A 14,692-nucleotide genomic window follows, 5' to 3' on the forward strand; every position below is an offset into this window, starting at 1 on the left:
AAGTCCCCCCAAATAATTTTTAAGTCCAATTTATCTCACTGGAAAATGCTACCAAACATTTAAAGAATTAACACCAAGAAGAATTATACACAATTTCTTCCAGAAAAATAAAAGAAGAGGAAATACTGCTTGATTCATTCTATAAAGTTAGTATTACCCTGCTCCTCAAGGCAGAAAAAAACACTACAAAGAAAACTTCTGACGAATATTCTTCCTCCAATAGTCATACAAATCCTTAACAGAGTATCAGCCAATAGAATTCATCAGGAAGTAAAAAGAATTATGCACCATTATAAAATGCAGCTTATGCAGGAGATGCAAATCTGGTTCAGTATTCAAAAGCAATCAGTGAAATCAACTGAATGGATAGACCAAAGAATCACACAATATATGCAGAAAAGGAATTGGACAAAATACTGCACCCATCCATAATACAAAAATTCTTGGAAAAATTAGAAGGGAGGTTAACTTCTGCACATTGATAAACACATTTACAAAAAGCCTATGCTAAACATGATGCTTATGGATAAATACTGATTACCCCTCCCCAAACTGGGAATTAGGTAAGAATGCCTTTTACCATTCCCATTCAATATAGTGCTGAGAGGTTAGCCAGCAAAATCAGCAAACAAGGAAATAAAAGACATACGGATCAAAACAAAGGAAATGAAACAAACTTTATTTGCAGTGACATGATTGTCCAAGTAGCAATTGCTAAGGAATTTGCAAACAAATCTAAAATCCCCCAAACTCTCCTAGAGCTAATGAGTTCACCAAGGTTACAGGATACAATTGTACTTTTATGTACTAGCAATGGACACTAAAATGAAAAATATCTTTTGGAGTCTCAAAAATAAATATTTAGACTGAAATCTAACAGCATGTATAAGACTTACATGCTGAAAACTATAAAATTCAGATTAAATCAAAATCGAAATGGGTAGAGAGAATTACCGTCTATATGGAGTAAAACACTGAATACAGTAAAATTAACAGTAAGAACATCAATTCTTCCCAAGTGATATACAGGTTCAAGGTAATCCCAGCAAGATGTTTTGTAGTTATGGACGAGATTATTCTAAAGTGAATATGGAAAAGCAAAGGAACCAAAATAGTTAAAAACAATTTTGCAAAAGAAAGAATGAGAAGTATCAGTCTCCCCAGTTTCAACACTTACATCTACAGTAATCCGACTGTATGTGGTAGTGGTGGAGACACGGAGAACAGTAGGACAGGACTGAGAACCCAGAAATAGACCCGTCCAAATAAGCCAAACTGATTTTTTCTTTACAAAGACACAAATCAATAGAGGAAAGATAGCCTTTTAACTATGATTTTCGAGAAATAAGATAATGAAAGCTTAGAAAAATAAAGTTTGACCTAATTCTCATGGCTTATACAAAAGTTAGTATTTCTGCCCAAGTGACCAGGGAAAACAAATGAAAGTATAATTTGTTTGATATTTAAAAAGCACAGAAAGGTAAATAAATTGGGGGGGGGTATCCTTTTTAAAAATTAGAAAAATCCATACTAGGAATGAATATGGGACAAATTATATCATAAATATCTTTGAAAGTATTAACAGCTACACAAAGCTTTCAAAGCAAAGAGTAGCAGAATAAAATGTTTTAATTAAAAGTCAATGAAAAGGTAGGGGCTATAGCTCAGTGGTAGAGATTTTACTATCCCCAGTTTCACAAGTAAAAGGAGAAGAAGAGAGAGAGAAAAAAGAGAAAATCAGTAAAGGTAAAGTGTACAGTTACCCAACAAGAAGTATATATTAATCACCCATGCAGAATTTTAGGTTTGTATGCTGATAATCATGTATTAACAGCCCCTAAGAAAAATCTAGGATTTCACTAATGTTATCAATTTATTGTATGTTTACAATAAAAACTTAGAAATGCAATGAGTTGCTTTGTCAGTTTTCTGAGCAAAACTTTGAGGACACTATCAGCAAAACAGAAAAAAAAAAATAGTCCTGCTTGTTAAGTACACAAATTCAGTAACAGTAGGGAGAAATCTTTAACAGTAAACTTTAAAGAAAAAAAAAGATCCAAGTAAGCAGTTTTATGGGAAAACAATATCTGATGCTTTTCTAAGTATATTTCTAACATCATACCCTTTAATTTCCCCCATTAACTCTGAAAAGCAGGTACTAAGTGGCCCAGTTTCACAGATGAGCAAACTGAGGCTCAAAGGAACCAAGTAATTCATCTGAAATCCCCAGGAAGGAAGTAGCAGAGCTGAGATTTGAACCCAAATTCTTGCCACCCTTTCATTTGTTAATAATTAAGGTAGCGATCATGTCACTAAATAAAACCCACAGAACTATTAGAAAAATCAGGAGCTACTGGGCCGAGGTCGGTGGGCTCCTCTTTTCAAGCTGTGGTTGGGGAAATGAAACACTTTAGGGTGTGATGTGAGTTCATTTTGTGAAGTCGGATTTTGACTTTTGTCAACCCTTTATCCTTTCAAGTTTGTCTTCTAAGTTTTATCACTAAATGTCAGTCCTTTAAGTATGGAATATGTTATCTATTACTAAACCAGGGAAACTTCAAATGGTTTTGTCTGCTTTCACTGACTATAAATTCCATGCTGGAAATCCCCGTGGAGGTTTAAACCATGACCAGTGACCCCAGGATTTCCCAAACCACACACAGAGCTCCCCTAGACTGGTGCTTTGAAGGTGAGGACGCTGAACTATGCATCTTGTATCAATACCGTGCTGTGCTGTGAGGAATGGATGGAAACTGTCTTGAAATAATGTTTTTGTTTATTTCAGCAACTTATGATGTTGGAATTGAAGAACTCCAAAAGGTATTGTGTCTTTTTCCCATACCAAGGTTGTCACTAAAACAAGTGTACAGCTTTGATGAAGAGTACTTTTTTTGTGAGAAAGGAATAGTCTAGTTTTGGTTTTCCCCCCATTCATCAGGGTTTTCCAGACTCCCAGGCTATGATTCCGGATCCTGAGTCCTATAATGTCAGATTCAGAAAATGTATAATAAAATAGTAGATAATCTGACTACTCCTGTCACCTTACCTGTGGCAGCCAGTGCCAACCAACCTTTAATAATTCTCCCTTCCACAGGGCAAAGTCCCATGGCATAATCCACATTTGTGGATCTTGTGCTTATAGGAAAATGACCAGACCCTTGAAGGGATATTTTCTGGGCTACTGCTGAGTGCAGGCCCAGGTGTTACCTGGGAGGCAGTGTAGCATTTCGCTTAGGGCCCAAGTGGAATCACTGCTGGCCTTGATCACAGTGCCTGACTGCATGATCTCAGATCCTCATTTCCTCACTTAGAAAAGAGAAAGCATCCAGGGCCCTTGTAAGGTTAAAGGAAAGGTAAATATAAGGTGGACACAGGTAAATGTTCTGCTAGTCAGAGCCTGGGACAGAGCATCTCGCCTCTCTGTACAGTGGAGTATTCTGCATGGGGAAAAGAAACATCAGTCTTGTTACTCTATCTGCAGCAGCAGATGCTTAATAAATAAAGGGGCCAGTACTGACTTCACAGAATTGCTGACAGAACTACATCAAAGTGTAAGCACTTAGTACAGTACCTGGTTCACAATAGGCACTTAACTAGTGTTTTCACGGGGTCAGTTAAGTCTCTACTCTGCTCGCTGGGTACATTTAGTCTAGATCCTTTATCTCTGCTTCAGTTTTCTTCTGCTTGCTGCTAAGGATCGTTCACTTGTACATACACTTTGTAGCAGGAAAAAAAGTTTACTGTTTTTATTAACGGGAGTAGAAACAATCTGCTAAAATGCTTCACTTACCTGGCAAATCAACAAACAATACACTGGTCTGCTCGAGTGAATCCTCCAGATGACTGGACCTTACTTATCCCTTTCAAATAAAAAAGGCATATGAGTATTTTTGATTTTTAAATCTTTTAACCGCCAATCATTTTTTATATTCATCTCTGCATTTTGCAGCAGGGTAAGTGGGATCTGATTTTATCCTTTCTGGATGACTTGGAGTATTCTTGAGTATCTCACTAAGTAGACAGCTCTTAACAGATGCTCTTGGGCCCTTACAGACAGCTAGTTGCCTTCACACCACTCACAACTCTGGCTTCTGTGATTTTCTTTCTGACAGTGATCACATCTAGCTACTGTGTCCATCTTTGTGTGCAGCGATGCTTATCATCTGGTCAAGCAAGCACCTGCCTTGCTGTGTGCGGGGCACTTGTATCCACAGGGAGCACATAATCCTCACAGGCAGCCTGGGAGCTGGTATTGCTGCTTCCATGTTGTAGGGGAGAACACGGGGACTCAGAGACATGAAGTATCCTGAAGGGAACTTGGCAGACAGGTCCATCAGACTTGTCTCTCTACCAGGGCTGCCTCTCACTTGCTAGAATCATGTGTCAAATAAGAGCTAGTGGTCTCTGAATGAAGGCCTGCAGTGCTCTCCTCCAGGGCCAGTGAGTAGATGAGCTCTAATTCCTAGATTTTACAGCATTATTTTTGATGTTTATTTTGTGTTTTCTTCAGTGTTTGGCTAGATTCCAAATAAACAGTGGCATTAGATATGTGACCACCAGACAGGTCGGGGTCTCTGCTGTGTCCACTGGGGTGTAGTTTCAGTGGAACCAAATCTAGACAGTGTGAGAGCTCAGTTTGAGTCACAGGGCACATATTCAGGAAGGAAGAAATCCCACCAATTTGCCTGCTGAAACATTGCTAGGACACCACAACTGCATATTTCCGCATATGACTTAGAAGTTCTTTATTCTACACATGCAAAGAGCATGCAGAGAAAGGTGTGCAGAGAGCAGTTTGTTTCTAAGTGCAGGCATGCATCTCCTCAAGCACAGGGTGTAACTTCAGGAATGCTTGTTTCTTTTATCATTGGTCTCCAGCCCCATGACAATGGTGACAGTTCTCAGAACTTTCTGCCTCGGTTTTGTGCCCAGACCTCACCCCTTGCCTGCTGGTCTAGTCTCCTGATGATCTGTAACTGAACAGAGCCTGATCTGGGGAGATTATGACAATGACACTTTTCCTCTTTACTTTCAGCCTTGGAAGAGTTTTCTCCATCAAGAACTTCGGTGAGTTTTATCTTCAAGAAGGAAAGTGTTAGTCTGGCCAGGACCCTCTCACGGCTGGGGCGGTCTTCCCCTGTGCATCAGTCATGCTCCCAGTGCCAGTTCCCAGCTGGTCCAGTTTCCTCTGCACCCTGCAGCCGTGTGATGCAGACTGCATGCTCGGCGATCCCGTTCCGCCTTCCTCTCTGACCCCAACCTGGCCCTGCTGTGCTCACTTAGCAAAGGCTGGCTGGCAAGGCAAAGGGGAGCAAAGAAAGCTCCTAAAAAGACAGTTCTAATAGAACACAGAAGGACAAGGTGTTAGAGGAGAAGGGACCCCGTGTATGACAGCTTGGGACGATCAGGGAGGGATTCTCAGAGGTAGGATACTCTAGACAAGAAGTGTCTTATTTGTCAGCAATTTCCGATTGAGAAGGTAGATCCAAAAATAATTATCTAATAAAAAAGGAGAGTTGCTCAAAGAGGTCAGTGGGTTTGGGTGACTGTGAGAGTTTAGACTCAAGTATAAGTGGAAAGAAGGAGAAAAGAGAGATGGGGTTGGAAAGAAAGATAGTGACTTAGAAGGGTTTAAGCAGGAATTGACACTCTGGCATGGATTGGAGCAGGTAAGCTTTCTTTGTGGCTAATCTGATCCTGATCTCTTATCTTAAAAAAGGAAAAGGAAAAGATCCATATCTATTAAAGGTCATTCTTCTCATTCATTTCACTTAGGACTGAGTAGGGCAGTATTTGGTGCTGGGGAGGCCACGGCTTCAGGCATGCTAAGCACAGGCTCGACCACTGAGCTATGCCTTAGTTGCCGAGCAGTGCACTATTATCTAAACACGCGAATTTTTACTTTTTCCTTGGCATCTCCATACATTGTAGCCCTAAACGTGAAGATGAAGATAAACACATGAAGGAAAAAGACCCATGTGGATTGGAACATCAAAATTCAGAACAGGATCCACATTCAAAGCATCCTTTCAAGGTACCTGGGTTCCAGGGTTCCTGGGCACATGGTATGGTTCAGATGTGTGACAGGGTCTGGGCAGGGGGTGACATTTGCAAGACTAAGACAAGCAGCTCTCCAGGGAGACAGAGTCAGAGGATGCAGTAGGTGTTGGGTGCATTATCAAGGGCACGAATGTGCAAAATCGCTGAGCTATAGCTGCAAGCTTTCCACTTATTTCCCAGCAAGGGGCCTTGGAAGCAGAGTTGGAGCTAGAGCAGGTTAAGCAAAGCACCTACCTAGAGTGCAAGGAACAAAGACAGTCACTCTTAGGGACCATCTATCTTAGTCCATTTTCTGTCCTGCCTGGGCATGTTAAAAAGGATAGAAGTTCCTCTGGCTGGGAAGTCCAAGAGGAAGTACAAGTATGGTACCGGCATCTAGTGAGGACCTTCTGGCTGCTGTGTAGCATGGCAGAGGGTATCCCATGGAGAGACAGCAAGCAAGCCAGAGGGCCTGGTACAGCAGTCACTCCCTGGTTCCCACTGAGGTGAGATAGACGCCCCCCCCAGAGGCCCCACCTCCAAATACCATTAACATACACGTCTGGGGACTAAGTTGGGGGACACATCCAAACCCTGCACTTGCCCACCTTGGAGTCAGGAGAGCCTTAAACTTTGCGTTCTAAGGTCCTACTTAGAAGAGTCTGTTCCTGAGTGTGATCATCTTAGCAGGAAACTGAGAATGCGTGACCCTCACTCAACTGCCATCTCCACTCACATCCCAGTTCTACCTTGTTCCCAATGATACAGAAATAATGTGTGTGTAAGCACTTTGTAAGACATAACACACCCTAAAGGTGAGATGTACTGTTCCATTATCCATGTGAGATATGTAGATGTGTGTGCGACAGCGTCTCCAACTGACACTTTCCCCTTCAGTGTAGCGGTAGGAAGCTTAACTGGAAACTGCCAGAGTTACTGTCAGTGCTGAAGCATTGGAGATGCTGTCTCGAAATGGTTTCTCTTTTAGTATAAGATGGTCCCAATGCTACCTGCAGGGCTGGGGTAAATTGAACAGCATAGTGGTGGTTTAGGCCAGAACTAGTGTTTAGGCCCAGGGACCAGGGTGGACGAGGTTAGGTGTAGAGAGACTATCACAGAGCAGTGTAATTCAGAGGGTAGAAAAGTCAGTGATTAAGAAAAACGGGATCCAGAGCCAGGGAGCAGCACTGGGTATCAAGGTGGGGGTGGGGGGAATGTGATGCCACGTATGAGTATTGATAGTGGAGTCCAGGAGGGGGCAGATCCAGAGCATATGAGAAGGAAGTAAAGAAACCTAAGGATATAGACCATAAAAAAGCAGGGGTAGGCTCTTTTTCATTGCTGGCTAAATGGAAGAGCCAGGTATGGGGTCAGGCTACCACTAAAAAGTTTTTCCTTTATGGAGTGGGTTGAAGTTTAGAAATTCCTAAGAGTTATTCTTTTGTTAGAAGTATGTTAGGTGGATGGAGTGGAAAGTGTAGCCGGCTAGTGGTCTGTGGGTTAAAACACACAATCCGGTGTGATTCAAGCTATCTCTGCAGAAGATTCCCAAGGGCAGCCCTAAGGCAATAGTGCCCTGCTTCTCTAAGGGCTCACACTGAAGGAAGCTGGTCACTGTGTAAAACACTGTCTTCATCACTTCATTGTCACTTTTCCCCCATTTAAAAAATTTCAGTTTTGGCTCTGTGATTTAAAAGAATGGCCTTCCTCTTATTCTCCACCCAGTTTGCCCACGATCCCACCAAAAACTCAGGATAATTCATGCTTTATATTGGTTAATTCCATTAGCTTTTTCCAAATACTTTCAAATATGACATCATGGTCTACCCTCACGCCTCCTTTCGTATGGTGAGTAAGACAGTAATGTCTCTCTCATTTTCATTTGGCAATTAGAACACACTTAGGTGGCAAAACATGGTCTCATTTTTCTCTCTCCACTATCTCTTCCAGCCAATCTAGCTAGGTCTTTCTGAGATAGAAATCTAATCAGGTTTTTCCCTGCTTGGCTTCCATAACTAAGGAATAAAGACCAGACTCTCTGCCTGGCACGTAAGACCCTTTGTAACTCAGCCCTATGTTTTGTCTTTTAGCCTTCTCTCCCCTCTTTCTCCTGTCTTCTCCCTGATTTCTTTCACTGCTTCCCTCAGCAGCAGCCTCCACACTACCTGGTGAGGCCACTAATGCTTTTCCAAGTACCCCATGCATGCGCTCATGCTGATTCATCTGCAGGTCTTCCTTTGTCCCCTCCATCAATCTCTGACCTACATTTTTCACAGCACACTTTAGTAAATCCTGCTTTTTGAAGTCTTCCCCAGCTCCATCTCGCAGTCAAGAGATTCACCCTCCCTGTCCTGTTTCCATGTGTGCTTGGCAAACACTGGAGGGAGGAAGTACAGAGAGAAGGAAGAAGGAACAGAAGAGTGGTGGATGGAAAGACAGTGTCAAGCAAACAAGAAAAAGAGAAGGCATGCCCAGCTTCCTTGAGCAGTCAGGAGCACAGGGTTTTGAGGTCAAGTCCCTCCTCTGTGGATCACTAACCGTGAGACCTGAGACTGGCCATTTAATCTGTCTAAACTTTATCAAGAGGACTGATGATCTAATGATATCTCCCTGGTGATGGGTGGTGTTGTGATGGTTAAGTGAGATTGGTTATATAAAGAGCTAGCCTTATAGCCCCTGCTGTGTTGTATCCTTTGGGCCTAACTCAATCCCGGGCACTGACTGGCCATTCAGAGGCAAATGAAGGACACAGCATGTGCCCTTGTAAAACCGGGAGCCTAGTAAGACAACTTTAAATAATGAACAATAAATAATAAGTGACTGTTGTCCTTAAGGAGTGAATGAATGAATAAAGAACAGCACACATAAATAAGGAACAGATTGGATAGTTACCCTCCCTGTTACATATGTAGGTAGACGTTTATGAGGTGACACCAGAAGACATCCAGATGACTACCAGCCACGGAGATAGATGGAGCACGGTGGCTAGACAGCAGGAAACCATGACTGATGAAATAGAAGCAAAGGCCTGTCCTGAGGATATGGACCTGGTCAGGCCCTCCCAAGGCCAGGGTAAGTGTGTTTGTTCCTGGTCTTTTTCACCATTGCCAAGGTTTTATTTTCCAAATATTTACTGAACATCTATTATGTTCCAAGTAACTAGCCCTAGTGAGGTATCTTCAGTAGTAGAAAGAGCACTGAATGAGGAACGGAAGACTTGAATTCAAATCTACACTCTAATACTTCATAGTTATGTAGCAAGTGACTTTATATGCCTGCAGCTCAATTCTTCATTTATAAAAGTGATCATAACATGGGCCTCACAGGGTTTGTCTAAGGCCCAGCTCTGATGGTTGTCATATGATGGGTACTCAGCAACTGTTTATTCTTTTCTGTTTACAACTAGCCTGTTATCTTTGCAGGATCATTCCATCAACATTCTGGTAATGTACTAGCATTTGGTGACTTTGCTTAGTTGTATTTTACCTTCTTCAAGATTCTGGACTGCAAAGAGCAGTAATTAAATCATACTCAGTTGAAGCAAGTAGTTAAAGGAGATCTACCTAGTAGAACGTGTAGGCATGGCAGGATCCAGGGACATGAATAAAATCCCAAGGATTCAGGTTCACTTCTCTCCCTGGCTTTGCTCTTTTCTTGTGGGCTCCATTTTCAGGCCGATTCTACCCTTGGAGAAAGAAGAAGGATCCAGCAGTGCTGAGCTTACAAGTCATGCTCTTGTAAACCCCAGCGGGAACTAGAAAGTTCTGTCTTCCCAACAGCTATAATAAAACTGAAGATCAGAGTCTTATTGGCTTGGACTGGGGCATGTGCCACCCCTGAAGCAATTATAAAGTATAAGGGACACAGTGCTCTGATTGACCTGGCCTGTATCATCTCCTGCTGGAGCCAGGGGTAGAATCAGCTCGATCATAGTGACATAGCATTAGATTGAGGATTCCCCAAGGAAAACAAGGCAGCTCCTATTAGGAAAAAAAGCGCATGCTGGGTAGATGAAGAAAACAGATGTCCATTCCAGCCCGATAAGCCTTGGCAAGCCACTGACATTTCATAATGTGTTACAGTCAGAATGTATTACCGTCAGAATGGGAAGAATAAATTTCAGTGATCATGAGATGAACTCAAAGCCTCTGAAAATCTGCCTCCAGCATAATTGGCCTCATCTGTTGCACACACCTGTCCTCCTGCATACTTGGCTCTAGTCTCCATTTGCTGGCCATGCCGTATGTTTATGGGCCCTACCATTTTGCTCCATCTCTTTCCACTATCTGGAACGCCTCTGACCATTCCCTGCCTGCTGGTCTCCTGGTCATCCTGCAATTCCATCCCAACATCACTTCCTCTGAGGCCTGCCTTATCTTCAGTCCATGTTCCTGTTTCCCACTCTGCAGGGACCATAATTCTCCTCCTGTTTCCATGACACTTACCCAGCAACAGAATGACCATATCTCCACAATAAGGAAGCAGAGTGAAACATTTCTGAGCCCCAGGGCCACTACTCTAATCCTGTAACCTTAGGAAATTTACTTAATTTCATGTGCAAGCGGAGGTAATACTTATTTCCTAGGGCAGCTTGTCAGCACACATAAAGCATCTGGTTCATAGGGTAAATACCCATTAGTTCTCTTCATTTATTTTCCTTTTTGAAAAATTATATCATGTCTTATGTCTTAGTTTCACAATGCCTGACACCCTCAAGTTAATGGAGGAGAAGTTTATTTGGCTCACCTTTTGTAGAGGTTTCAGTCCATAGTAAGATCCAAGGCAAGGTGGCTTGGCAGAGGAGAAACAGTCCATGGTGTGGCAGGCAGGAAGCAGAGAAAGACCAAGGGAGGAGGAGGGATATTATACCCTCCATGCCATGCCCACAGTGACCCACCTCTTCCCACCAAGCTTCACCTCCCAACATCACACCCAGCCACAACATCATAGCCAGTGGACTAATCCAGTATCACACACCCATGATCCAGTCACCTCCCAAAAGCCCCACCTATAACCACATGAGGCTTTGGGGAACATCTAGATATCAGCCATAACATCTGACATTACAATTCATGATTGGTCTGTTGTCTCCCGATATAATGCGCACACCTCAACATCAGAAACCATTTGCTGTCTTTTTCTATGTATCTAACCTTGATGCAGTGTTAGCGTAATGGAGCTACTGAACAAAATTTTGTTGGGTAAAGGAATGAAAGAATAGATCAAACTTCAGTTTCTGACAGCATGGTAGATTGGACAATGTGAATGATTCTCTTGATTAAAACAAGTGAGGAATAAATTATTTAAGTGTTTATAAAAGTATTACAAAATTGATATAAAAATAAAGCATCCCTGGACCAGGGAACCTGGGAGATAAATGCTGAAGCTAGTGTTTCTCCTGACTATTTTATGGAGCACCATATCCCTAGGCTCCTTCTTACCTCCAGGATGTGAAGAGGATAGGAAGGAGCTACCAAAGCTGGTTCCTGATAAGCTGGGGCCTGGGTTAGTTTGTGTTTCATTACTGTAAACAAGAGCCTGGGATAATCAACTTGTAAGGAAAAGAGGTGGTATTCTGGCTTATAGTTTCAGAGGTTTCAGTCCATGGTCAATGGGCCTCATTGCCTTTGGCCTGTGTTGAGGTAGCAATCATAATGGAGAAAATGTACTCATCCTATGGTAGCTGAGAAGGAAGGAGAGAGAAGAAGAGAAGCTGGGGTCCCACTTTCCCCTTCAAGGACACAGCTCCAGTAACCAGAAGGCCCTACCTCTTAAAAATTTCACCACTCCCAGTGGAACCAAGGGTTGGAGACACATATCCAAGCTACCACAGAACCCAAGTAGTCACACCTGTACTTGAAGAATGAACACTACCTTCACTGATCAGAGAGATTTTTTTTCCCCTGATACTGGAAAAATTGTGAAAATCTGCTCCCGTGAGCTGATCCTGATGCACAGCTGAAGTTTAAACCCACACTATCTGTACGATCCTAAAGTAAGGCGATTTAATCTACAATGGAATCGGCTTGATAGAGCTGTCAAACAGCTGGCAGAAGCAAACATAGATTTACCTTGATATAACCTATTTCTACCTAAATCTCAAATTATTCCTGCACAATATTCTTTGGAAAATTAAGTTTATAGTGAAAAAATACCCAAGTAAACAATTCATAGTGAAAACTAGCAGAGCATAGACAGAAGAACCAACTATAAGATATTGCAAATATTTGAATTATCAGACATAAAACATAAGACATAAAAATATGAACAGAGAACATGAAAAAATTTGAAAAAGTTTAAGTTGATATAAAAATACAATGAATACTAAATTATCCATAAGATTAGACATATATGAAGAAGAAACTAGTGAACTAAAAGATCAATCTAGAGAAGTTGTCCAGAATTCACTCCACAGAGGAAATGATAATAATGACAGGATAAGAATCACAGAGGCTGTAGTGAAGAGTCTTAACATTAAGTCAGAGTCTTGTAAAAGTACACTAGAAAAAAATGGGAAAGAGGAGATAGTACATAAGAAGAATATTCCAGAATTATTCAGAGATACACAAATCCAAGAATCCTAAAGTTCCAGGCAGTGTAAATAGAAGAAATCCACACCTAACTCTAAAAGAAACTGCAAACATTGGTGAATACAGGAGTATCTCACAAAACCTTAAAAGCAGAGAAACAAAACACAGCAATCATCTACAAAATACCAAGTAGGCTCAGTTCTTGGTGAGAGTGTTTAACCGGAACACAATTCTGCTGAAAGATACTGTCGTCTCCCCAGGTAATATCTTTCAAGAGTGAAGGAAAAACCAGGAGTGCTGTCGCACACCTGTATCCCAGTGTTCCGGGAGGCTAAGGCCAGAGAATTGCAAATCTGAACCCAATTGGGCCCCTTAGTAACTTAGCAAGACTCTGTCTCAAAATTTAAAAAAATAATAAAAAGGGCTGAGGGTGTAGCTCAAGTCCTAAGGTCCTGGCTTCAATCCTAGTACTACCAAAAAAGAAAAGAAAAAATGCAATGTAATTCAGACAAATAAAACAAGTATATATTTTTTTCTTTTTTATTATTTTACTTTATTAGTACATAATATTTACTTTCCTTGTGTGGAGTTGGTGCACGCACAGAACACATCTCAATTCCTTTTTTCATCCTTTACCCCTCCCCTCTCTCCCCTCCCTCCATCTCTGGATCCACTTCTCTGCTGAGAATGATCTACCTCCCTACTTCCTATTATCGATTATTTTGCTCTTTATTTTTGCTCTTGGTTTCTCATATCAGAGAAACAATGTGATATTTAAGCTTGTGTGTCTGATTTAATTTAAGATTATGGTTTCAAGATGCATTCATTTTCCTCCTCCAAATGATTCCACTTTATTCTTCTTCATGGTAGTGTGGTACTCCACTGTGAGTAAATACCTCATTTTCTTTACCCTTTCATCTGTTGATGGACATATAAGCTGCTTTCAAGATTTAGCTATTATGAATTTTGCTGCTTACAGCAAACATGTATATGAGTGTGCATGGATCACTGTAATATGATGTCTTTAACTCTTTCAGGAAGATACCTAGAAGGGGAATAGGTGAGTCAAATAGCATTACTAGTATTCATTTTTTATGGAAAAAAAATGTGGGTTTTTTGGTACCAAGGATTGAACTCAGGACCTTGTGCTTTCGAAGCAGGCAGCGGCACCACTGAGCTAAATCCCCAGATCTCTAATATTCATTTTTTGAGGAATCTCCATACTGATTTCCATAGTGGTTGTACTAGTGGTTGTATATTCCCAACAGCAATATGGAAATGTTCCTTTTCTCCCTCGGCCTCTCCAACATTTGCCATTATTTCATTTGATGATAGCCATTCTTTCTGGATAAGATAGAATTTCAGTGTTTTAATTTGCATTTCTGTAATGACCAGGAATGTTCAGTGTTTCTTCATATTTATTGGTCATTTTTACTTCTGTGAAGTGTATTCATTTTGCATAATGATCACATTCATCATGGGAATTTGTACCTGTACATAACATATCTTCTTTTGTTCCCCATTCTCCTCCACTATGGTCAACCCTTCTTCTCCTCCACATTTACAAAGCATTGTTTCCATTTGGGGGCAGGGAGGGGTTTTGGTACCAGGGATCAAACTCAGGTCCGTGAGCTTATGCAGCAGGCGGCGAAACCACTGAGCTCAATCCCTGTCCCAGTTCCCATTTTTATCTTCCATTCTCTTTTTAAAATCCCTTTTCCTTTCCTTCTCTTCCCCCTCCCTCTTATTCCCCTTTCCAGTTGAACAAGTTCTTCTTAGTTCCTAATATCTATCCTCCATTTTGCTCCTTATTTACCTTGTGAATTCCTCACACGAGAGAAACAATGATATTTAAGCTTGTGTATCTGATTTATTTCACTTAAGATTATCATCTCAAAGTGCATTCATTTACTTAAAAATGTCTCAAGTTTATCCTTCTTTATGGCAGAGTAGTACTCCAGTGTATAGAAATACATTTCCTTTACCCATTCATCTATTGATGGGCTGTTTCCAAAATGTAGTGATTATAAACTGTGCAGCTATAAACATGGGTGTGCATGCATGCAGTGTTCATCTCTTCAGTTCAGCCAGAAACTGGCTTTGGCTCTATCTTTACACACACT

The 14,692-nt window shown here is 41.4% G+C and overlaps 1 protein-coding gene across 2 annotated transcripts in view; it reads left to right on the top strand.

Moving 5' to 3' along the window:
* Fyb2 (FYN binding protein 2) overlaps positions 1–14,692 on the top strand; it is a 140,535-nt gene that overhangs the window by 73,438 nt on the left and 52,405 nt on the right. For both annotated transcript variants that reach the window (XM_087214481.1, XM_087214480.1), the window contains exons 6-9: positions 2,786–2,820; positions 5,036–5,067; positions 5,932–6,034; positions 8,952–9,111. In XM_087214481.1, the coding sequence (XP_087070607.1) occupies positions 2,786–2,820; positions 5,036–5,067; positions 5,932–6,034; positions 8,952–9,111 (330 nt within the window). The remainder of the gene's footprint in view (positions 1–2,785; positions 2,821–5,035; positions 5,068–5,931; positions 6,035–8,951; positions 9,112–14,692) is intronic.

Source organism: Heterocephalus glaber, unplaced genomic scaffold, assembly GCF_053883595.1.
Source record: "Heterocephalus glaber isolate CG9 unplaced genomic scaffold, H.glaber_assembly_v1.0 deba00001447, whole genome shotgun sequence".
NCBI classification, from domain to species: Eukaryota; Metazoa; Chordata; class Mammalia; order Rodentia; family Bathyergidae; genus Heterocephalus; species Heterocephalus glaber.